The sequence below is a fragment of the Barbus barbus genome (assembly GCF_936440315.1).
Source record: "Barbus barbus genome assembly, chromosome: 28".
Taxonomy (NCBI): domain Eukaryota; kingdom Metazoa; phylum Chordata; class Actinopteri; order Cypriniformes; family Cyprinidae; genus Barbus; species Barbus barbus.
Window position 1 is genome coordinate 3390084 of NC_136756.1, and position 23191 is coordinate 3413274.

The 23191-nt window shown below is 43.3% G+C and overlaps 1 protein-coding gene across 1 annotated transcript in view; it reads right to left on the reverse strand.

Annotated features, from left to right (window-relative positions):
* Window positions 1-16524: 16524 nt before the first annotated feature.
* LOC306848110 (protein bassoon-like) overlaps window positions 16525-23191 on the reverse strand; it is a gene marked incomplete at its 3' end in the record, with an annotated part of 62103 nt that continues 55436 nt past the window's right edge. Inside the window, exons 9-10 of the mRNA XM_079382463.1 lie at window positions 19560-19691; window positions 16525-16565 (exon numbers count right to left, since the gene is read on the reverse strand). Of these exons, the coding sequence (XP_079238589.1) occupies window positions 16525-16565; window positions 19560-19691 (173 nt within the window). The remainder of the gene's footprint in view (window positions 16566-19559; window positions 19692-23191) is intronic.

A 23191-nucleotide genomic window follows, 5' to 3' on the forward strand; every position in this document is an offset into this window, starting at 1 on the left:
GGAAGGGGGGGCACCAGAGGGAGACTGGCACAGAGATTCACCTTTTTCTCGACTAATTTGGTCTAGGCCTATATTACTTTTGTATTGCGTTTGTATATTAACATGCTAGAAATATTTTATTTGTTATTTATACTAGTAGCCTATATTGTGATGATATTTTCACGACCCAGATTTTTTGGTGCCCCCCCAAGCACTTGGTGCCCTACGCGCAGTGCGTGATGTGCGTGTGCGGAGCGCCGGCCCTGTCTGAGTCTCTGCTAATCAGTTAAGTATTAATGGTATGAAAATTACAGATAGTAAATTTAATAACTTTTATATTTTAAAATGATGTAGAACCACATCACCGCCTAAATGCAAAGCTTTTTGGACTGTGTTATATGCTCAGGTTTAGTGGAAAGAGGTCTGGAATTCACCCAGTAAATACTGTCTCGCCAAGAAAGTTTAAAAAGTTACATATAAAGTTATTTGATTGATTTACCCAGTGAGACAAGCAGTTGAAAAACATGTTTGAGATATGGAGACTACATGCATCTTTTGTAACTTAGAGGAAGATAAAACACTTATTTTATGATTGTGTATTTACCCAAATGTTTTAGATTGATATTGAATATCTAATATTTAAATGGATAAAATTAAAGATTCAATTCTCTGGTAAATATATCATTTTGTTGTATAAAAATAAGAGTTTGGAGCAAAATTTGGTGATTCGTTTAATAATTATGTATGGGAAATACCATGTAGACAAACAAAAATGGTCTAATAATAAACCTAACGTTACATTAGTTAAAATTGAACTTAAGCATTACACTGAAGCCTTAAAAGATGTAAGAAATAAGAAAGCACAAAGGATGTTTTTGAATCCTTTTCTTGAGGAAATTTCTTGTAAGTTATCGCCTGTAGGGTTTTTTGTTTTTTTCTGTTAGTTCCTTTGATACTATCATGATTGTAATTTATAATAGTTGAAAACACTGTGATCCTCTATATACAGTATGTATGCTGTGTTAATGTTCTTGTTATGCAATGAAATGTAACTTTGTTTATATCGCAGAAATGTGATATATGTCAGATGGCATAGACCCATAAACATGGGTCTATGCCATCTGAGGCCTGTTAAATAAATGAATTAATAAAAATAAAAATAACAGCCTCATAGTCACTCTCAATGCATCTGCCAAATTTCATAATGATTATTTTACAGTTGGAGAAAATCCAAACATTTCATCGGCTTATATTTTCAAATGCTTTGAAATTTGACATTTGTCCTATGTGAATGTTTTGTCCATGTGTTTTGAATAATTTGATTTTGGTCCGACAGGAGAATCTGCACCATTGTAACAAAATGACACCATTATTATACCTTTACCATTGAGTTCACTGTTGTAGTTTTTAACCTCCAACTTCTTTATGCATTAAAATGGACCACATTTTCATCCAACCAAATTCATTAAAAGGACACTTTATTTTATTAATTTCACAATATATTTACATCAAAATCTTAGCAATATTTGCATTAAATCATTTTTTCTGGCCTTTAGGTAAGCAAATGAAGTAAGTGCATATGCATGTATCTGTCATAGTAGTGAAAAGGACAAGTTGGATTCAGGTGTTTTTTTAAAATCCTCTTTTATTTTTTCCTGATTGTATTGAAGAGTCATTATTACTTTCATCACACAACATGACGTTACATCAAGCCTACTACAGGTATACACTGAAACAAACACAAAGTTTACAATGGATATATGGATATGCTCCCACAACAGTGAATGTAACATTAATTGTGTTTTCCGAACACCTTCAAACTGTTGTCTTTTGTTTTCTTTTTTCTAAAGTACATTTGTCAATTTAAAGTTCCCCGCCCACAAATTATATGGAAGCCATATTTTCTTTTTAAAGAGTCTTTTATCTGCATTAACAATCACAACAAGTATAGACCAAAAATGTGTCTCAATACATTTTTTTTTTTTTACATTTCCAAACAGTCCACATGAGCCAACCACATACACAGTGTGATTTATCTGAATATTTATGTGTTTATTTGGTTTCTGTTTATGTCGTGATGCTCTGTTTTAGATGTCATTTACACAAAACAACAGGTCATTTTACACCTTGCTCTGAATGTTTCGTGTGCAGAAGTATAGTACAATTTACATGTTTTACAGATATATTCATGTTCTTTTAACTGTGAAAATGGTTGCCAGTGCAACTGAGCAGCAAAGGGGGGGCCCGTGCAATTATCAGTTTATTTTAAAACAAATTTAGCTGATTGTTTCCTTTTTGACAGAGTGACAGCAGTCATTTATTTATTTCTTTGTGCCACACACTTACTACTAGAGTAACTGTTTTCTTATCTAGTAAACAGGATCACAATGCATGAATGAGTGAATAACTAAATAGCATAGATAATGGCAGGTGATGGTTTCCCTGACATACATCACAGTCAACAGCCCTAATGAATCACAAACCTAGGGTGTTAGAATGAATGGCTTTCTTAGTATTGTAATTAAGCCCTTATAGCGATGCATATATCTCCGTTTACTCTATGCTTTCCTGAGGTGAATAGGATCAAACACACACACACAGAAACAAAATCTCTGAGACGCAAGACAGAATGATAGCTAATATAGTTCATATTGCAGGCAGTACAAACAGACTTGCTTTCGTTGAGTGTTTTAGGTGGTCTATTATAGGTGCTGTACATTGCTACATTACTATATAACTGATCTCATATACATTCTAATCCATTTACATAATATAGTGCTATTCATTTTATTTGTTTAATAAAATATGATTTATTCAATTTTGGTATAGTTATTTAAAACTATTATTTGAAAAAATAAATATATCCGAATATAATGTAGCTCGGTAGCTATAGGCCGTGAACTCGAGCTTTTCTGACCACGCAGATGTTAAAGTGTGTGGTAATGCAGTGAGGGGTCCAAACGGGGTTCCCAAAGTCTTCAAACTTTACCATAACTCAAGATTTCCCACGGCCTGTGGAAGGGCAACCACAGACGAGTCTAATTTAAGACCAGATAAATGGGCAACCCTTCAAACACTGCAACTGTTTTGTTTAATATTTCTCAAATATAATCTCCTTATATTTTTTTCTTGATGTCTGCTTTATTGTTATCATATTTATAGTATGCTTTAGATTTGTAATTTCCTTTAAGTTTTGCACCAATAGGCAACTAAGCATCATGAAGGATGGTGACCCCATCATATGCCGTTCATCTAGCAGCAGCCATCCATGGATAGTGAGAAATGATTGGCGTTTATGTTAATCGCTATGCCTAATTGGCTTTATTTCAAAACAGTGCCACAAAATGGGAAACATGCCACAAATATGGAAAACAAAATTTCCATTCAGATTTATAATATTTACATTACAGTTTCTCTTATACACACAAATCAGCCCCCAAGTAACATTTTTGAAACTACTACCTAGTTATTCTTGGATTGGGTTGTTTTATTTTGTTTCAATACTCTGACAACCATTTTTCTCAGCTGAGAAAATCATTGCATAGAAGGTCTGAAATTAAAAGTCCTCTGACCAAACATTTCTTTTCCTGTTGTTGATCAGATTTTTTTTTCTTTTTCTTTTTTGAATGATAACAAATGTAGATGCATACATACACACATCCAAAATCATTCACACATACCATTAGGACATATATCAAGATTTATTTTTTTCAGAACATGCAATCTCTACTTGCTTAAAAGTTCCAGCATTCCACTAAGCAGCTCCCTTATTTCTCCAACTAGCTTTGTGTTTTTCTTAATTATTGTAGTTATTTAATAAAAAAATCTTTTAAAACAAATCATGGCTTTGACACCTAATGTGTTCTTATAAGAGACTGGGCATCACTTTTTAATGACTTAATAGACAGTGATCCTGAACCTTACAGATATATTACAGGTTTACAGACAGATATCACTCTTCTGATCACTACTGTAAAAACATCTAACAATTGTGCTCTTTACTGACTGACGACCATCCACTATTGCTTTTGATCTTTTTTTAAACCATCAAACATAAAATTCAACCAATATATGTATATATATATATATATGTGTGTGTGTGTGTGTGTGTGTGTGTGTGTGTGTATATATATATATATATATGTGTGTGTGTGTGTGTGTGTGTGTGTGTATATATGTGTGTGTGTGTGTGTATATATATATATATATATGTATAAATATATTTAAAAAGGCTGTAAACAAGTGACATAGTAACAATGGATTTAAAACAGTAATAAACAAACAAAGGAACTCAAAACAATAATTAAAAAAATAAAAAACCCACTTGAATTAAAAAAATATAAATAAACTTCGGTCTATTTTTTTTCTATATACAAACAATGTGGAAAAAAAATATATCGTGAATATAAAAATATGTTAAACACTCTACAAACATAGCAAGGCGACAACAGAACAACAAAACACAAAGATAATGCACAAGATTCCAACTGGCCAATACCATACAATGGTTGTGAAAACACCCCATCTGCAGCCTGAGGACAATTTCTTAATACTTTGGAAAGGACAATGAATAAAAAAGACCTGATTGGTCAGAACCTGACATTGTTTTCCAAGTGATTTCTTGTGTGATGATCTGAGTCTTATGTTTGGGCTTGTTCTAGAATTTCTTTCGTCCTCTTCTTCATATTCTCTCTGCTCGAGTATGAATGCACAAATCCTCTTTGTCAATCTCTCATTGATATCGTGAACAGTGTAAGGTCTTGGATTACATGCATTCCTAGTCCACTTTACACTTTTATAGCACATAGCAAGAGAAAGAAGAAAAAAGACAAAAACAAACAAACAGGATTTTTTTTTTCATTCTGGAATGTTGAGTTAAAGGACTTAGCATAGAGATGTGTGTTATAGTTCCCATGTTCATGATTTTCCTTTTTTTTTTTTTTCTTTTAGGAAAAACCTATGAAGTTTTTCTAAGTGTCCTAACATTGCTATTTCTTCCATTCCTGAGAGGGGAGTGAAAAGCATTTCCCAAGTAAGAAGAGAAAGACGGAATCACACGTCTCCGTAAGTCACTCGCTGTGCAGCTCTAATGAGAACATGTTAGCTTGTTTTCAGAGTAATGCACACACAGATTTCAAGATTTACTGTAGGCATTATCAAGTTACACTGATTGACCTGTTTAGTTTGTTGATATTGTGCGACTGGAGTCATCGCTCTCCGCTGCCTACATGTGTTCTGTTGGCCAGGAGGAGGACGTTGTTTGGAGCTGTCATGCTCAAAGTTGGCTGTTAATATCTTTGGCCATGCTGTTCGGTTAGAACACAGATACAGAATTCCCAAATAATCTGTGAAGAACAATATGGGACACAAAGAAGGCGTTACACTCCAATAAAAGACATTTCCTTGCCAATAATGCTTGGATGGATAATCCCTTATTTGCACTGCATAACGGCTCCGACACAACCACCGGAGCTGATCACAGACACTCGAGTCAATGCTTGGTGTTTATACCAGCCACACCGTGGCACATTTCAGAGGCGTCCCAGAAGCGGCTCTCTAGATACTGGTCTATGTCTCCTTCATTTAAAAATAATGCCTAGTGCGGTGGCTATGATATACAGTACGTAAACCTACCAACATTGCCATTGCCATGACTTATCGTGAGAGGAAATAATTACATTTTAGTTGCATAACATCGGTTAATGGAAACGGCGTCATTTCGCAGTAGGTTTTTTAATCAACATTTATAAAATATCACAAAAGTTTTGCACAAATCTGTAATGGAAACACACTGCTTGATCTGATTTATCTATGTCAAATACATGGCAAAGGTGCTGAAAACAAAAGCAACAGTTCCCATTTAAATTTTAACAATGTAATTTATTTCTTACTTTCATACAATACTCTATAATTTCAGGCATAAAGCAACTTCAACATTACCGCCACATTGTCTGTTAAATGATATTATTCATTAATGCTATATAATGCTACAGAGGAGTTACCATAATTGTTTAATAATAACAGGTTAATTACTTTTTTGGCAGTTCAATAACGATTAAAATAAGGAAGACCAAGGTTTGTTATAATAAGGGTAAGTTTTAACTTAATAGTAATTAAAAACTGTCCAGAAGCAAGAAATCCCTATCATTAATGATCGCCGCACTCCTGAGCTGACAGTAGAAGTCGTATTTCTCTGTAGGAAACTATATAAGATGTACAGGTCAAAAACAAAAGTTTCAAATTTTGGCATAGTTAAAAAAATGGTTGCAGATAGATGTGAAGAAGAACACTCCTACATCTTCACTAATAGCTGTTTCTCATTGTATATAAACACAACACATGTTCACAAATTTAAAAGCTTAGTATTCAAACATCTTTTCTAGCAGGGATGGTTGACCAGTTTTTTCCATTGATTAGTGTAAGAAGCTGTCTCGTGCTCTCTCTGCTCAGTTCCAGTGAATTTTATGGATGCCCATGAACCACCTCTGCTACATTGGCCTACAAACATAGTTCAGGACATTCAGGCCTTATTAGCAATTCTCTTTTCCTCCTACCAACTGGAATGTGAATGAGGGGATGTGAGTGTGTGCCTGCCTCTCCCTTGACCAGGTGCTCAAGGTATTGAAGAACTGGATGCTTAGACTTTGGTTACAAATGAGCAGGACCATTGTGCCCTTGGATGACACATTATCATCACATCCCCAGTCTCACCATTCTCAGCTCTCAACTCTGTGGCTAATCGACATCAGCCCATTCATGGGAAGTCATATCTCCATGTGAATAAAGCATGTATTTTAAAACGGATGGACAGTGTGAAAAAGTTTAAGTCCCCATTTACACTAGTGCGTTATTGTTTTAAAACGCATAACTTTCACTAAGGTTATGCCTGTCGTTTACACTACTCCGGCGTTTTCGACCCTCGAAAACGGAGACTTTTGAAAACGCTGCAAACCCTGTTTTAGTTTGAAAACTCTGGAGTTGTGTTTCAGTGTAAACGGAGCAAAACGTCTCAGGTTACGTTTGTAACCATGGTTCCCTGAAGGGAACGAGACGCTGCGTCGAAAACGCATATGGGAACGCCTTCAGCGTGACCAGGCTCTGAATATGATGTGTAATCAGTCAAACAAGGGCGAGGCGTCACGGGCGGGGTGACGTCACGACCAGGAAGCATATAAGCACGTGCGGCGGAGCCGGCTTCAGCTTCAAGTCATGAAGCAAGCGCTGGCAGGGATGCCGGAAGTGTGGCAACACGACGCAGCGTCTCGTTCCCTTCAGGGAACCATGGTTACAAACGTAACCTGAGACGTTCTCTTCCAGGAACTTCGAGCTGCGTCGAAAACGCATATGGGAACGAGATACCAACGCCGCCAGACTGACAAGTCCCTGCCTGGTGTCAGGACGAAAGGACAGAGGAGCCGGGAGTGGCTCGGATGTCGAGGTCATAGAACCTAACGAAAGTCAGGGGCGTGGACCACCCAGCTGCGTTGCAGATGTCCTGCATGGAACACCTGTCCAGAAGGCCTCGGAGGCCGCCACACCTCGGGTTGAGTGCGCTCTGACTCCCAACGGCGGGGGGAGCTCAGAGGCATCGTATGCCAAAGCCATGGCACCCACAATCCACCTACTAAGAGGAGGGCTTCGTAGCAGGAAGACCCCTCTTAGGCGGACCATAGCACACGGGCAGCTGGTCCGCTTTCTCCACAGGGAGGACCTGTGGATGTATGCGTCTAGTGCTTGCACTGGACACATATGGTTGTGCTTCTCCTGGTCTGGCTCCCCGAAGGGAGGAGGACAGAAGGCCTGCAGTACGACCGGCTGTGGAACGACCGATGGGACCTTCGGAACATACCCCACGCGGGGGTAGAGGAATACTTTCGCCGAACCGGGCGCAAAGTGAATAGAGGCCGTAGTCAGGGCCTGAAGGTCACTCACCCTCCTCAGAGAGGTGATAGCAATAAGAAAATGGTCTTGATAGTGAGGAGTCTCTCAGTTATCTCCTGAATGGGCTCGAAAGGTGCATTGCACAGAACCTCCAGAACCACAGCCAGATCCCACGTAGGGACGAGATCGTACCGGAGGCCTCAGCCTCAACGCACCGCGGAGGAAACGTGTAACCAGGGGGTGTCTACCCACTGACTGGCCACCGGTAAGGGCGTGGTATGACGAAATAGCTGCCACGTAGACCTTAACAGTGTAATGGGTTACCCCTGCGGAGAAACGGGCCTGCAGGAACTCCAGTACTGCACCAACGGGGCAGTTGACTGGGTCGAGCTGGCGGTCTCCGCACCAAGAAGTGAAGAGCCTCCACTTCAAGGCGTACAGTTTCCTCGTAGAGGGAGCTCTGGATTGGAGGATGGTCTCGACAACCTCGGTTGACAGACCGGAAGCTATGAGCTGTGCCCTCTCAGGGGTCACACCAACAGCTTCCATCACTCCGGGCGAGGGTGCACCTCGGTGCCCCCGGCCTGTGAGAGGAGGTCCCTCCTGACGGGCACTTCCCACGGAGTGCCGTCGAGGAGAGATATCAGGTCCGAGAACCATACTCGGCCCGGCCAGAACGGTGCTACTAACAGTAGACTGACCTCGTCCCGGCGCACTCTCGCCAGAACTCCAGGGAGCAGAGCGATCGGGGGGAAGGCGTACAGACGGAGCCTCGGCCACGTCTGTACCATAGCGTCCAGTCCCAGAGGAGCTGGAGGGGTCAGCGAGAACCAGAGAGGACATTGTGCTGACTCTTGAGTCGCAAAGAGGTCCACCTGGGCCTGGCCGAAAATACCCCAAATCTGCTTCACCACCTCGGGGTGAAGCCTCCATTCCCCGGGCCTCAGCCCCTGCCTCGACAGGATGTCTGCTCCCACATTGAGATGCCCAGGTATGTGCATAGCTCTCAGAGATAAGAGCTTGCCCTGGGACCACACAAGGATCTGGTGTGCCAGCTTGTACAAGGGGCGCGACCGCAGACCTCCTTGGTGGTTGATGTAAGAGATTGATATGCCACGTCAGGTGGCAACCTCTCCACAGACCGCGGGCAGGGTGGCCACTCATGACCGCACCCCAACCGGTGAGGGAAGCGTCCGTCTCTAGCGAGACGCGGCGACAAGGAGCTCCCAACACCGGGCCCTGGGACAAGAACCAAGGATTCCTCCACATGTCGAAGGCACGGACACAACGGCGTGACACTTTGACAGCGCGGAGTGAGTTTCCCCTCAGGGAGAACCCCCTTGGTCTTGAGCCACCACTGTAGGGGTCTCATGTACAGCAGGCCAGAAGGTATCACGCTGGACGCAGCTGCCATGAGCCCCAGCAGTCTCTGAAACTGCTTGACAGTGAGTGACTGGGCTTCTCGCACTCTCCTGACTGTAGTAAGGATCGACTCGATCCGAGCAGGGGACAATCGTGCCTGCATCGTGGTCGAATCCCACACCACGCCTAGATAAGTGATTCTCAGAACCGGAGAAAGCACACTTTTCTTGGCGTTCAGTCTCAACCCCAGTTCTTTCATGTGGGCGAGAACGACATCTCGATGCCGAACCGCCAACCGCTCTGATTGAGCGAGGATCAACCAATCGTCGATATAATTGAGTATGCGGATGCCCTGAAGCCGCAACGGGGCCAGTGCCGCATCCACACACTTGGTGAAAGTGCGGGGTGAAAGTGCTAGGCCGAAGGGAAGAACCCGATATTGGTACGCTTTGCCCCCAAAGGCGAACCTCAGGAACTTCCTGTGAGAAGGAAGGATGGAAACATGGAAATATGCGTCTTCGAGATCTATCGTGACAAACCAGTCCTTGGACCTGATTTGAGTCACGACCTGCTTGATAGTAGGCATCCTGAACTTCAGCTTTCTGACTGAGCGGTTCAGTAGACGCAGATCCAGTATGGGCCTCAGCCCTCCATCCTTCTTCGGAACAATGAAGTACCGGCTGTAGAAACCGGACTGGGTCTCGTGAGGAGGAACCAACTCGATGGCTTCCTTCCTCAGCAGAGTACCAACTTCCTGTTCTAAAACCAGAGCCTGCCCGGGGCGGACCGCAGTCATAACAACCCCGCAGAACGGCGGGGGTGGCCCGCCGAACTGAATACGATAGCCTCTCGCTACGGTCTGCAGGACCCAAGGAGACACATTCGGCAGCCGCTGCCAGGCTGTCAAATGCTCTACTAAGGGAATCAGTCTCTCGAGACTGACCTCTGGTGCAGCCAGACCGCTGTCTCGAAGCGGCGCACCGGAAGGAGGCACGTGGCCTGGCTGCTGGGGCGAGTTTCTCGGCTCCGCGCTGCCGGCCGGACAAACCTGAGAAATATACTCGCTGGGACCGGCTGTGCCCTGGAACAGCGACAGGGTCAGCAGACAAGTCCCTGGAGGACACCGAGGGGAGACGGTCACCGTGTGCCCCGGTGTAAGCCGCTCCACCCCAGTAGGGTTCGTCCTCCGTAGTCCTGGGGCTCACCCGTCAGGACCTCTGAACGAACCAGACCCTGCAAGGCAGGACCCAAAGAGACACATTCGGCAGCTCGCTGCCCAATGATCTTCTAAGGGAATCAGTCTCTCGAGACTGACCTCTGGGTTCAGAGAAGCGGCCAGACCGCTGTCTCGATGCGGCGCACCGGAATGAGACGCGTAATCTGGCGGCTGAGGCGAGTTTCTCGGCTCCGCGCTGCCGGGCGGACAAACCTGAGAAATATACTCGCTGGCACCGGCTGTGCCCTGGAACAGCGGCAGGGTCAGCAGACAAGTCCCTGGAGGGCACCGAGGTGAAGTGGTCACCGAGTGCGCGGTGCAAGCCACTCCACCCCAGTAGGGGTCGCCCTCCGCGGTCCTGGGGCTCGCCCGTCAGGACCTTTTGCGCGAGGAGCTGGTATGCAGAGGAGGCTGCGCCCGCCCAGCAGCCACCTGAGTTTAGAGAGCGCGCATACCCTCTGCCCACTAAAGATGTTGTAAGCAGAGCAGGAGCCTTCAAAGGCGATGCCGTAGAGGGAGACAGATAGCTCGCAAGCGTCTGTTCAACCCGCGGCATCGCCGCATACCCGCGCTCTTTCAGTTCCCACGGGAACGAATGGCCGGGACGAAAAGATTTCACCCGCGATCTCGACACCTCGGTGAGGAGATCGGGGAAAACGGAAGGCTCCTGTGTAGAAGTAGCTCTCTGGGGCGAGAGAGGCGGCGAAACCTCGTCAACGCTCGTCACATCAACCTCATCAGAGGACGCAGCGTCAAGCCCTCGTCTCGGGGGAAGAGACCGCTTCCGAACCGAGAGACGGGGCGCCAGATCAGGCGCGGGAGGAGATAGGGACATGCCCGTCTGACTCTCGCCAGCCAGATCAGCCTTTTTCTCTTTTTTTTTTTCCTCTCCGCAAGCCCCGCGAGCGCAGCCGCCACTCTGCCTTTTTTTTCTGATTTAAAGGCAGAAGCGGGACCGGCTTTATTCATTTTATGCTTGTGCAAACACTGCAGCTTACAAAGCTTTCATAGTTATATCATATTGGGGTGACAGAGGCGGCGAAACCTCGTGAACGCTTGTCACATCAACCTCCTCAGAGGAAGAGAGACGAAGCATTGAGCCCTCGTCTCGGGGGAAGAGACAGCTTCCACACCGAGAGACGGGGCGCCAGATCTGGCTGATACGGGAGGAGATAGGGACATGCCCGTCTCACACTCGCCAGCCAGATCAGCCTGCGAGCCCCACGAGTGCAGCCGCCGCTCTGCCTTGGCAGCAGCGGGACCGGCACCGCGTGGGGAGCTCGCGAAGGCTCCCTTCTCGAAGAGAGCCCTCCGGGTGCGGAGACCGATTTTGCGTGCTCCGCACCCAGGCAGACCACGCGCAAATCGTGTGTGTCCCCGCTCATGATATAGCGAGGGCAAGGATGCACACACGACTCAAAACATGGTCTGAAAGCTTCACCCCTGAGCTTGCCCTTGGCTTTGGCATGATACTGAATGCTTTCCACTTAAAACTAGGACAAACAACAGTAAATAAGACTGACACACACAGAGCGCTTCGCTGAATGACAAAAAGCTGAAGCCGGCTCCGCCGCACGTGCTTATATGCTTCCTGGTCGTGACGTCACCCCACCCGTGACGCCTCGCCCTTGTTTGACTGATTACACATCATATTCAGAGCCTGGTCACGCTGAAGGCGTTCCCATATGCGTTTTCGACGCAGCTCGAAGTTCCTGGAAGGGAACGGAGACTTTTGAGAAAGATGGCATGGCTGCCCACGACCGTGTAAACATTAGCATCATGCTCATTGTTGTACCCATAGATATGTATAGGTAGATTCCCCATTTGACCGCTCCAAGCATGTAGATGTGTCCACCATCTAAATAATAGGGAATCTACCAATACATATCTATGGTTGTGCCTGCATGAATGGTCATGTGATGTGTTTTCCGTTGTGTAGTGTAGACGGAGATCGTTTCTGAAACCCAGTGAAAACACCAGTGTAGACGAGGATCGTTTTCATTTTAAAATGCCATTTTAAAACGAAAACGCACTAGTGTAAACAGGTGAATAAATAAGTATAAGCGTAAGTGAATAAGTAACTTGATTCAATCTCGCTGCCAACCCCTGGATTAAGACTGTCATTTTTATATTTCAGAATTTCAAATTCTAAAGTTACTTACTGTCTGGCTTTCAGAGCGAACAGTGTTGTCACCTTTGATTTATGACCCAGACCTAAAGTCCTGTGATTCCAGTCCTGGTTGGCTTTGAAAAAAACACACACACAAACAATACAAATTCAATTGTTGTAGATGTTATAAAAAATTGCAATATAACCAACTATCGACAACAATAATGAATACTTTATAGTAATAGGGGAGTTTGTTTTCATGATATAAAATTACTCATAATGTCATGTATGTTTTTGTTTATCTTTCATAGGTTCACTTCAATGCTGTGTCAGTAGCTGGTGTGATGATTGGCTGAAGCCCATATCCAATCACACCAATTTGTCAGATATTGCTAGAATTCTCTTCTATATTCTCTTGATTGCGTGCTTAATATGTCTCAGTGGAGTTTGCATTTGAGGATTTGTGTCCAAGTTCAGAAACTCATAAAGTGATCTCTATTAGATTTAATGTGCTATCTACCGCCACATCTGACTTTGAGGAGTTCAGGCCGCCCTTTGCTCTTCTTTAGCTTATACTGAGCTTTTGCATGTAATTTCTCATGCTGTAGACAGGGTTAAGCTGGACTGGGATGAGTCTGTCCAGCCAGGGGCTCACTCCAATTTGGATGAGTGGTTGTTAGCATGCATTTGCTCTGCAAGCCACTGCCGAGATTATAGGATCCATTGTGAGATCTCAGGGTCCTGGAACCAGCCCTGCACGGATTACTAATTCGACAGACATTTTTAAGATGGCTGAGCAGGGGCATTGAGAGATGCTGGCAATGGAAGAGACATTAGTGGCTCATCTCTCGCAATCGTCAGCCCTCTAAAGGAAATTGAGGCCTAATATGTGACCCTGGAGCACAAAACCAGTCTTAAGTCGCTGGGGTATATTTGTAGCAACAGCCAAAAATACATTGCATGGTCAAAATTATAGATTTTTCTTTTATGCAAAAAATCATTAGGATATTAAGTAAAGATCATGTTCCATGAAAATATATACTGTAAATATATCAAAACTTCATTTTTGATTAGTAATATGCATTGCTAAGAACTTCATTTGGACAATTTAAATTTAAAGGCGATTTTCTCAATTTTCTCAAAAATTTACACTTAAGACTAAAGTGTAAGTCTTGGACCAGATGTGGTCCAAGGTCACATATACTGTTCAAACCCTGTAGGAGTATGTCTCCTTTGATCGGCAAGTACTGTATAGCTGCTGGTTGAGCAAGTGTGCCGCTGTACACCAATGTGTCCTGAAGGGGTCATACACTGTAAAAGAAAAAAAAAAAGGTTGAGCCAACTTAAAATTTTAAGGCAACCAGCTTTCTCAACTTTCTCAGTTCTCTCAACTTATTTTTGTAGGAGATTCTCAACTTTGTGTTGTATAAATATAAAACAACACATTGAGAAAACTCACAAATCTGCTGAAGTTTGTTGCAGTATAGCTGAAGGTCCTTAAGGAGATGGAAGATGGTGACTGCTTGTCCCCTGAGGCAATCAAATCAGTCAAGGCAATCTGAGAAATCGCTTTGTGATACTAAGCACATGGCTCTATTGGTCTTTCGATGGTGGGTTTGGACTGAATGCTATCTCTGGCTAAGGATAAAAACATCCTGCTAGATTTTGGAGATGCTTCCTGCTTTGATATTTTACTTGGGACTTCTCTTCTCTTTGACTGGACCTCCTTTTGAGCCTCTAGAATAAGTCTTGGATCAGCTTTTGACTCTCAAGGCAGTTCTCTTGCGGACTCTCACTTCTCTTAAGAGAACTAGTGAAATGCAAGCTTTGACAGGGAGCCCTTAGTGTTAGGATTTAGCTCCTGGTTTAGTTAACGCCTTGCTGAGGTCAAAACTTGCCAACCTTCCCAAGGTGTTTTCTTCTTTGCTTCGCTGGCAGGCTGTTGTTTTACAATCTTTCACTCCTCCTACTTTTGAGTTGCAGGAGAAGGAGAGGTTGCACAGACTTTGTCTTTGAGGGTTTGAGCTTTGAGGATTTGTGTTGAACGTACAAGCAAGTGGTATGAATCTGGCTAGTTGTTTGCCTGCTTCAGTAGCCGTAGAAAAGGTTTTGCTCCATGAAGTGTTCATGCACACTCTACTAGGAGCGCTGCTTCTTTACAAGCTTTGGCTTGTAACTGTTTTTGGAAGATATCTGCCAATGGAAGATATTGGGGTGGTGGTGGCGCAGTGGATAAGACACATGCCTTTGGTGTGAGAGACCCGGGTTCGAATCCACTGTGAGACACCAATGTGTCCCTGAGCAAGACACTTAACCCCTAGTTGCTCCAGAGGCGTGCGACCTCTGACATATATAGCAATTGTAAGTCGCTTTGGATAAAAGCGTCAGCTAAATGAATAAATGTAAATGTATCTGCGTGTGGCAGGCTGGGCACATTTTATCATACTTTTATTAGCATTCCCATAGCATTAACTACTGATGCAGCATCGAAGGGAATCTGTGAAAGTGAATGTCTTATATGTATGTGTTACAGTACGTATGTAACATTGATTCCCTGAGTAGAGAACATGATGCTACATAGCCAGCTATGCTCATCTCAGGTTTGCTGTCTTTGTCGGAATCTGTTTATAATAGCGAAAACATATCTTCATGAGGCATCAGTGAAGCAGTACTGCTTCAGTGGGCAGTGCTAATGCTATGTGCCAATAAACTGGTGCGATTTAAAGGCACAATATGTACGTTTTCGCCGCTAGAGGGGGCATATTCAAAACAAACAGAGAAACTAAGGCGTAGTTTGATGACGCCGTGATTGATTGAGTGTGGAATCATGGGAGTTGTTGTCTTCATCCCCACAGACGATGCAGTCATGTTCATGGATGAGCTAATGTATTAAAGACTTAAGGTCACTGTAGTATGAAGCAGGGTGGGGCTGAAAGTCGTGGAAGTGAAACGAGGATGCTGGAGCGATTGCTAATGAAGGACCAGCGCGATACACGGCTCGAAAGCAGCGGAGCTTTTATTATGCCACAGTCGACCGCTTCTGCTTCTTCCGGTCGTGCGTATAAGGTATAACAGCGCTATTTTATCATACTAGATGCATTTGAGTGTGTTGAACGTTCTGTTATAATGCTACTCTGTGCTGTCAAATAAAGTGCATAACATATTAAAGTGTCTTTGGGGTTTCCATGTTTTCTACAAAATAAAACCGGAAAATCGAGGATGAATGACGTTATTGGCAGGCCACGCAAGGACACGGTCCATTTCACTAGTTAAAACTGCTTATTTCTCTGGATTTAAACATTCTTCGCAACATTTGGGATAATGTAAGTACACAAGTCAGCAAAATATATAACACTGTTCAAGTGGTTTTGGGATTTAATCAAAAAATCTTACAGATTGTGGCTTTAATACAGGTCTCAGTCAATCATCACACCAGAGGATGTGCACCTAATGTCAGCTACTGACACAGGGAAATAAGGTTAGATATGTAACCAAGAGGTTACCAATGTAACCAAACCATCCAACTTTAATATGCTATATGAAATTTTGTCATATACTTACTAGAACAACCAGACAGCATCTCTCCCTCTCACTTTCTTTCTTGAGTTGTCTTCTCTTTAAATTAAAACATAATAGGGAAACTTCATAGGCTTTTCCAGTGCAAAAACATCCTCTGTCATTTTAGACACCCTAAAATAACATGAAAACAATAAGAATAATCACTGTGAAGCTAAAAATATGCTACATTGATACAATGCACTCTACTCAGTCAGCTGCTCTCTTGCTCTTTCTTTCGCTCTCTTTCTTTCACTCTCTCTCTTTCTCTCTCTTACACACACACATACGGTAATTAACACAGTTGTTAATTTTTTGGTAAATTATTTTAAAGCATGTTTATTTATTACAGTTACAACATGGGCAATGCTAAGTGTCCGACAACTGAAAAGCAACTGCACCCACCTTTAATTGTACTACCTCACCACAAGGAGGTGAACTTTTTGCCAAATCCAGAGATGGCTGTGCAAATCACAAAGTAAAAAAGAGAAAATAGTGAGAATAACATTGGTTATAAAAAGCATTGTGTCTGTACAAATAATAAACATTTGTTTTCATAAAAAAAAAATTAATAAAAGAACAATAGTTAATATTGACCCATGTCAGGCCCGGGTCATAAGCACCCTCAAATAAAATCAATAGCACCCTCAGTTAAAGCTGTAATAATGACATTTCATTGCAGATTATAACAAAGTTTAGGCATGATGTAAATAAGAGATTCGTTGTGCAGCATTGAGAATGTCACTGATTATAACGTAACTTTGTGAGATCACAATAAACTAAGATGAATGACAGCCTTTTAGTGATTAAGGTAGCGCTCTTTGCACCACAGCAATAAACGGCATATATATATATATATACAGTGCCTATAAAAAGTATTCATACCCCTTCATTTTTTTCACGTTTTGTTTGTCTTACACCAAAATGACAAAGCAAAAACAGAATTGCCATAACTTCGTAAATTTATAAAAAAAATTAAAAACTAAAATTAGCATATTGCATAAGTATTCATACCAGTGGCGTAACTTTGCTTTGAAAAGTGGTGGGGACACCGCACAACTCGTTTTGCTATTTGTTTATTTAATAACCGAATTTACTTGGGGACTGAGTTCAGAGTTGGAAATGCACTTAATTTTCACTTTGATGTACACATGCATCACATTCACAAATATGTCTATAAACATCCAAATAAGCAAAACGTAACATTCACAATGTGAATGTTATGTTTTTCTTATCACAACACATCCAGGGTAGCTAATATCAATCAAAATACGCAAGATAAATATGGTGAACTTCCCATTTCATGGTCAGCTCAGCTGCAGCGTATTCATCAATTGCACAATTGTGTGTGTGTGTGTGTGTGTGTGTGTGTGTGTATTACGATTCATTCTACTTTTAATTACTTGCATATGTTCTCTTAATACCAGCCGGACAACTTGCTAAAAGCAGGTGTGATCGATGCACGCGCTGAACATGGAAGAATCAACATTACGTCAAGAGTCAAGACAAGCCCACAAAATGTTTCCTCATCCAATCAAATAATTTAACCAATCCTGAACTACGCAAAACCTTGTGTAAAACATGAATGAGAGTTAATTTGTGTTTAAAATGGTTAAACTACCTTTATTAATTAAATAATTAAATAAATGAAATTGTTTTGACGAATCTTTTTTTTATGACGTTTTTATAAAAGCTCTATTTTTTCCTCCCCCACCCCACATGTAAAGGCTAGTTAACGGTAAATGTTGCTACCTATAGCATAAATGTTAAAACATCAACAAAATGGCCAAAAGAAAGTGTGGAAGTGATATAAGAAGCTTTTTAGTGAAGCAGCCACGCACAGTAAGTTACTTTGCTTAACACGAAAACATATTATATTTAACTTACGTGAATATAGACATACTGTCGCTAATCATGTTTTCTGGCGGCCACTGGAGCGCGCTGTGATTTAATACAAAACTGAATTAAAGGACTATGAACTAAAGTCATAACATAGAATTGTCCTGTTGCCTAAAAGTGCTTTAACTATTATTCAGCCTTCAATGATGGACAAATGCCAATATATTGCTTATGATTGCAAATGTAAACATTTAGATCCTGGGTTGAACTAGTAATTTTTTCCCCAGAATCAGACAAATGTGCCTACTGACAAAGAACAAGAACAGGGAGCAGAAAATGTAGAGGTAAGAGTAAGACTAAAATACAGTATTAACATTGTAGACTACAAATAAATTAAAAAAGAAAGGTACAGGATCTGTAGACTAATTATAAGGAAACTACATATCCCATGACGCATATCGCGTATCTCGCGATAGTTTCACAACGAGACTTAATATTCATCTTTGAGGACGTTGAAAAGCTTCTGACCGGCGGAAAAATGTGTTAAATGAATGAATTAGATTATGAAGAGTGACGATTTGTAGATGGTGCTTTTCCTTTAATACATACCTTACGCAATCTATTTTTCAGTTACTTTTTAAAAGTGGTGGGGACAATATCGAGCCTGGTAAAAAGTGGTGGGGACATGTCCCACCCGTCCCACCCATAAATTACGCCTATGATTCATACCCTTAGCTTAGTATTTAGCTGAAGCATTAAGATGAGCTCTCAGGAGAGACACGGAGCGGCATCATCGTCCTCCTCAGCTTGTCCCACTTAAGAAGCTGAGGAGGACGATGATGCCGCTCCGTGTCTCTCCTGAGAGCTCATATTAATAATAATATAAACCAAGCACGACGTATTGCACACAAATCACCGCGGCACGAATCTATGAAAATCATTAACAAAGCCACTGACGTCTGTCACAGAGAGTCAGGACCTCGGTTTAATGTCTCATCCGAAGGATGGTGCTTTTTACAGTATAGTGTCCCCGTCACTATACTGGGGTGTTAGGACCCACACACACCACAGGGTGAGCACCCCCTGCTGGCCTCACTAAGACCTCTTCTAGCAGCAACCTAGTTTTCCCAGGAGGTCTCCCATCCAGGTACTGACCAGGCTCAACCCTGCTTTAGCTTCAGTGGGCAACCATTCTTGGGCTACGGGGTGATATGGCTGCTGGCCATTAAGACTGTGTGCCTTTCCAAATCATACCCATTCAATTGAGTTTGCCACAGGTTAACTTCACTCGAAGTGTAGTAACATCTACAAGCAATTTGAATGCTCCTGAGCTAAATTTCAGGTTAAAAACCTGTTTTTTGCTTTGCCATTATGGTGTATGGAGAGTAGATTGATGTGGGGGGGAAAGTAATTAAAAGAAGTTTAACATAAGGCAGCAACATAACAAAATGTGAAAAAAATGAAGGGGTATGAATACTTTTTAATAGGCACTGTATAAGCACTTGATTTCTTTGTTCAAATATTATATATATATACCCATATATACCCATGTACTATTTAAACTAGTCTAGTATAACTGACCAAAAATGCTAGTTATACCTTGAAAACTCTGCTCACCTTCTCCTAATTTGCCAGCTTGCTCTGCAGCTCCTCCAGGCAAAATTTTAGACAGCACACTCTCTCCATCTACACCCGGCTGACCTGCAGCTGCACTGCCAATTCCACCAGGCCTTGGAACTGCTTTGGAGCCTAGAGAATCATGGAGAAGAGATTTAGGTTTACAAATGGAAGCACTGTCAGCAGATACATATATCCCTCTTCAATTAGCAATATAGGTAGCATGGGAAATTTGGATATTAATCCAAGAAAATACTGATCAGGCAGTGGCCACTTATTAATGCTAAAGGCAGAGTACAGAGCACATTTTACACGGCAAAATTCCACGGCCAAAAAACAGTGGGACTGGATGTGAGTCGTGAGGCCTTTTTCTGCAACACTTTATATTCTTTTACAGTGCCAGTGCCGTAATAAAGAAGTGACTGAGTAGACACCACATGAAGGATTGCCTCATTCATTGTGAATGTTTAGAGCAACTTTAATGAAGCACCACCTAACTGCCAACTTGAGAAACTTCTAGTTCAAGTTCAAGTTTATTTTTATAGCGCTTTTTATGATACAAATTGTTGCAAAGCAGCTCTACAGGAAATTAAGTTTCCACAATATATTTATATATTGCAGAACCTTAATATATTTAACTTATGGCAAACTTATATTGGTCAGCACTGCAAGGTCAAAGTTCAACAAACTTGCCAACAAACTTGCCACTCTGCCACCAGAAGTCAATTAGGCGAGCTTCATCATCATGAGGATTCTTACTGACATGACTTTATTGATGAAATTTTACCATACAAAGTATTACATTTAGCCACAACCATTTTTGCAAATGTTTCCTTTTACACATATGGTTTTTATTGCACATACTAAATATCAAGACTTTCAAGTATAATTAGACTTAGCTTTCAAAAGCATATTATTTTCTTCTAAGTTTATAATATCATTATATGTCATTGTCATTATGTCATGATCTTGCTGGTACTTACATTCTGTGCCAAAACTCTGTTCACAAACTTTTTAATAATTAATTTGGTGTTCAGTTTGTAGGAGCTTTTCATTGTGAATGTCTATATTATCTATCAGTTGCATAAGCACAATATTAATTTTGGCCGGACCTGAGCAAAAGTGAGTGGGCACTTTCACTCCAATAGCCTACATATTCTTATAGCCAAAGACAAACTGACTTAATATTCCAGCCATTTCAATCTTCTGTTCTGTTTGTTTAAAAACAGAATTCATAGTAAAACACACACAGCAAAAACTACCACTGTATATGCTTTTTCCCTACAAAGTACAGAGTCCTAAAAAGCCATGCATTGCTATTTTTCCCCTTGTTTTCTTGTGATCTCAACATAAAGTAGTTGTTCCTCTTCAGGAACTTGAGCTGTGTCAAACGACGCTTTGGGGAACGCCTACAGCGTAACCGGCTCTGAATACCAATCAAATCTGTCCAGAAATGGGAAGGGACGTCACGGGCGAGGTGACGTAATGACCAGCTGGTATAAAAGCACGTGCGGTGAAACCAGCATCAGCTTTCTGTCATTCAGCTAGCGCTCTGTGTCTTGTGAGTCCTATTTACCGTTGTCTGTCTGTTTGTAAACATGTCAAAGCGTGTGTGGAGGATACACACAGTCTGTGTGTGCTTTGCTTGGGAGCGAGGCATGCGGAGGCAGCCCTCGAGCCCCCAAAACTGCTGATTTGTTTCTCCGGAGAGGCATCTTGGTTGACCCTGTCGGATTTATGGAAAACCGCGACAGGGCCTTCCTTCTAGACGCCCCACTTTGCCTTCTGGCCTTTTTTTGGTTCGGGAGGCGGGTGGCGGCGTTCCAGCGGTTTCTCCCTCGCCGCTCTCTAGCTCACGGGGCTGCTGGGCGAGAGCAGCCCCTGCCGCGTGCTGGCTCCTCGTATAGGCAAGCTTGCCCAGCCAAGCAGGCGAAGAGGTCTTCGGCCAAGAAGCCCTGATGTGAGTGGGATCAGGGCTTATGAGGGTAGCCCCCGCCCTCAGGAGATCGTTCTGCCAACCCTGCCACCTATGGTGCTTCAGGGCGCAGCGGTCTCCAGCGAGCGCATATCTCAGTCTCTTCCGCCCGGTATCGTAGCGGAGCTGAGATGCTCGCCACCCCTTCGGGGGTCTCTGGAGCAGCTAGTTCGGCCGTTCCCTGCCGGGGTTCCGCTTCAGGGCATTGAACTAGCTGCTCCGGGTTACACCAGAGGCCAGTCTCGAGAGACTGGTTCCCTTAGTAGACTATTTCGCAGCGTGGATACTACTGCCAAATGTGTCTCGATGGGTCCTGCGCACTGTAGAGAGAGGCTACAGAATCCAGTTCGATTCTCGTCCGCCTCAATTCAATGGGGTGAATTCCACGTTGTGGGCCCCGAGCAGGCTCTGGTAATGGAACAAGAGGTAGATACTCTCTTAAGGAAAGATGCCATCGAGGTGGGTCTTCCTTACGAAGAGAGTCCGGGTACTACAGCCGGTACTTCATAGTTCCAAGGAGGATGGAGGTTTGCGTCCCTTTTTTAGATCTGCATCAATTGAACCGCTCAGTCTGCAAGACTGAAGTTCTAGATGCTCAGGTAAATACTCAGATCAAGTCCGAGGACTGGTCTGATAGCAGGTAAGTATCTCAGATCAAGTCCGAGGACTGGTTTGACACGTAGATCTAAAAGATGCATACTTCCATGTCTCCGTCCTTCCCACTCACAGGAAGTTCCTGAGGTTTGCTTTTGGGGGCAAAAGCTTACCAATATCGGGTACTTCCCTTTGGCCTAGCACTCTCACCCCACACTTTTACGAGTGTGTGGGCGCCGCGTTAGCTATGGGGCGCCCGCATACTCAATTACATCGACCTTTGGTTGATTCTCGCTCTATCAGAGCGGAGGGCGGCTCAACATTGAGGTGTTGTTCTCGCTCACTTAAAAGTGTTGGGGTTAAGACTGAACCCCAAGGAAAGTGTGCTTTCTCCATTACAGAGAACCACTTATCTGGGGGTGGTGGGGATTTGACCACGTTGCAGGCACGTATGTCTCCTGCTCGGATCGAGTCAATCCTCACGAAAGTCAGGAGGGTGAAAGAAGGCCAGTCACTCACTGTCAAGCAGTTTCAGATACTGCTGGGTCTGGTGGCAGCTGCGTCCAACGGGATACCTTTTGGCCTGCTGTACATGAGACCCCTACAGTGGTGGCTGAAGACCAAGGGGTTCTCCCCGAGGGGTAACCCACTTCACATGATCAAGGTCACGCGGCGGTGCCTACGTGCCTTGGACATGTGGAGACAACCTTGGTTCTTGTCCCAGGGCCTGGTGTTGGGAGTTCCTTGTCGCCGCGTACGCTAGCGACGGACGCATCCCTCACCGGTTGGGGAGCAGTCATGAGTGGCCACCCTGCCCACGGTCGGTGGAGGGGTCATCATCTCGCCTGGCACATCAACAGGCTCGAGATGCTGGCCGTGTTTCAGGCTCTGAAATACTTTCTCCCAGACCTAAGAGGTTGCCATGTGTTAGTTCGCACCGACAACACATCGGTGGTCTCTTATAGCAACCACCAAGGAGGTCTGCGGTTTGCGCCCCATGTACAGGCTGGCGCACCAGATCCTTGTGTGGGCTATGAGGCCGAGCTCTCCTGGTTGGTCGAGC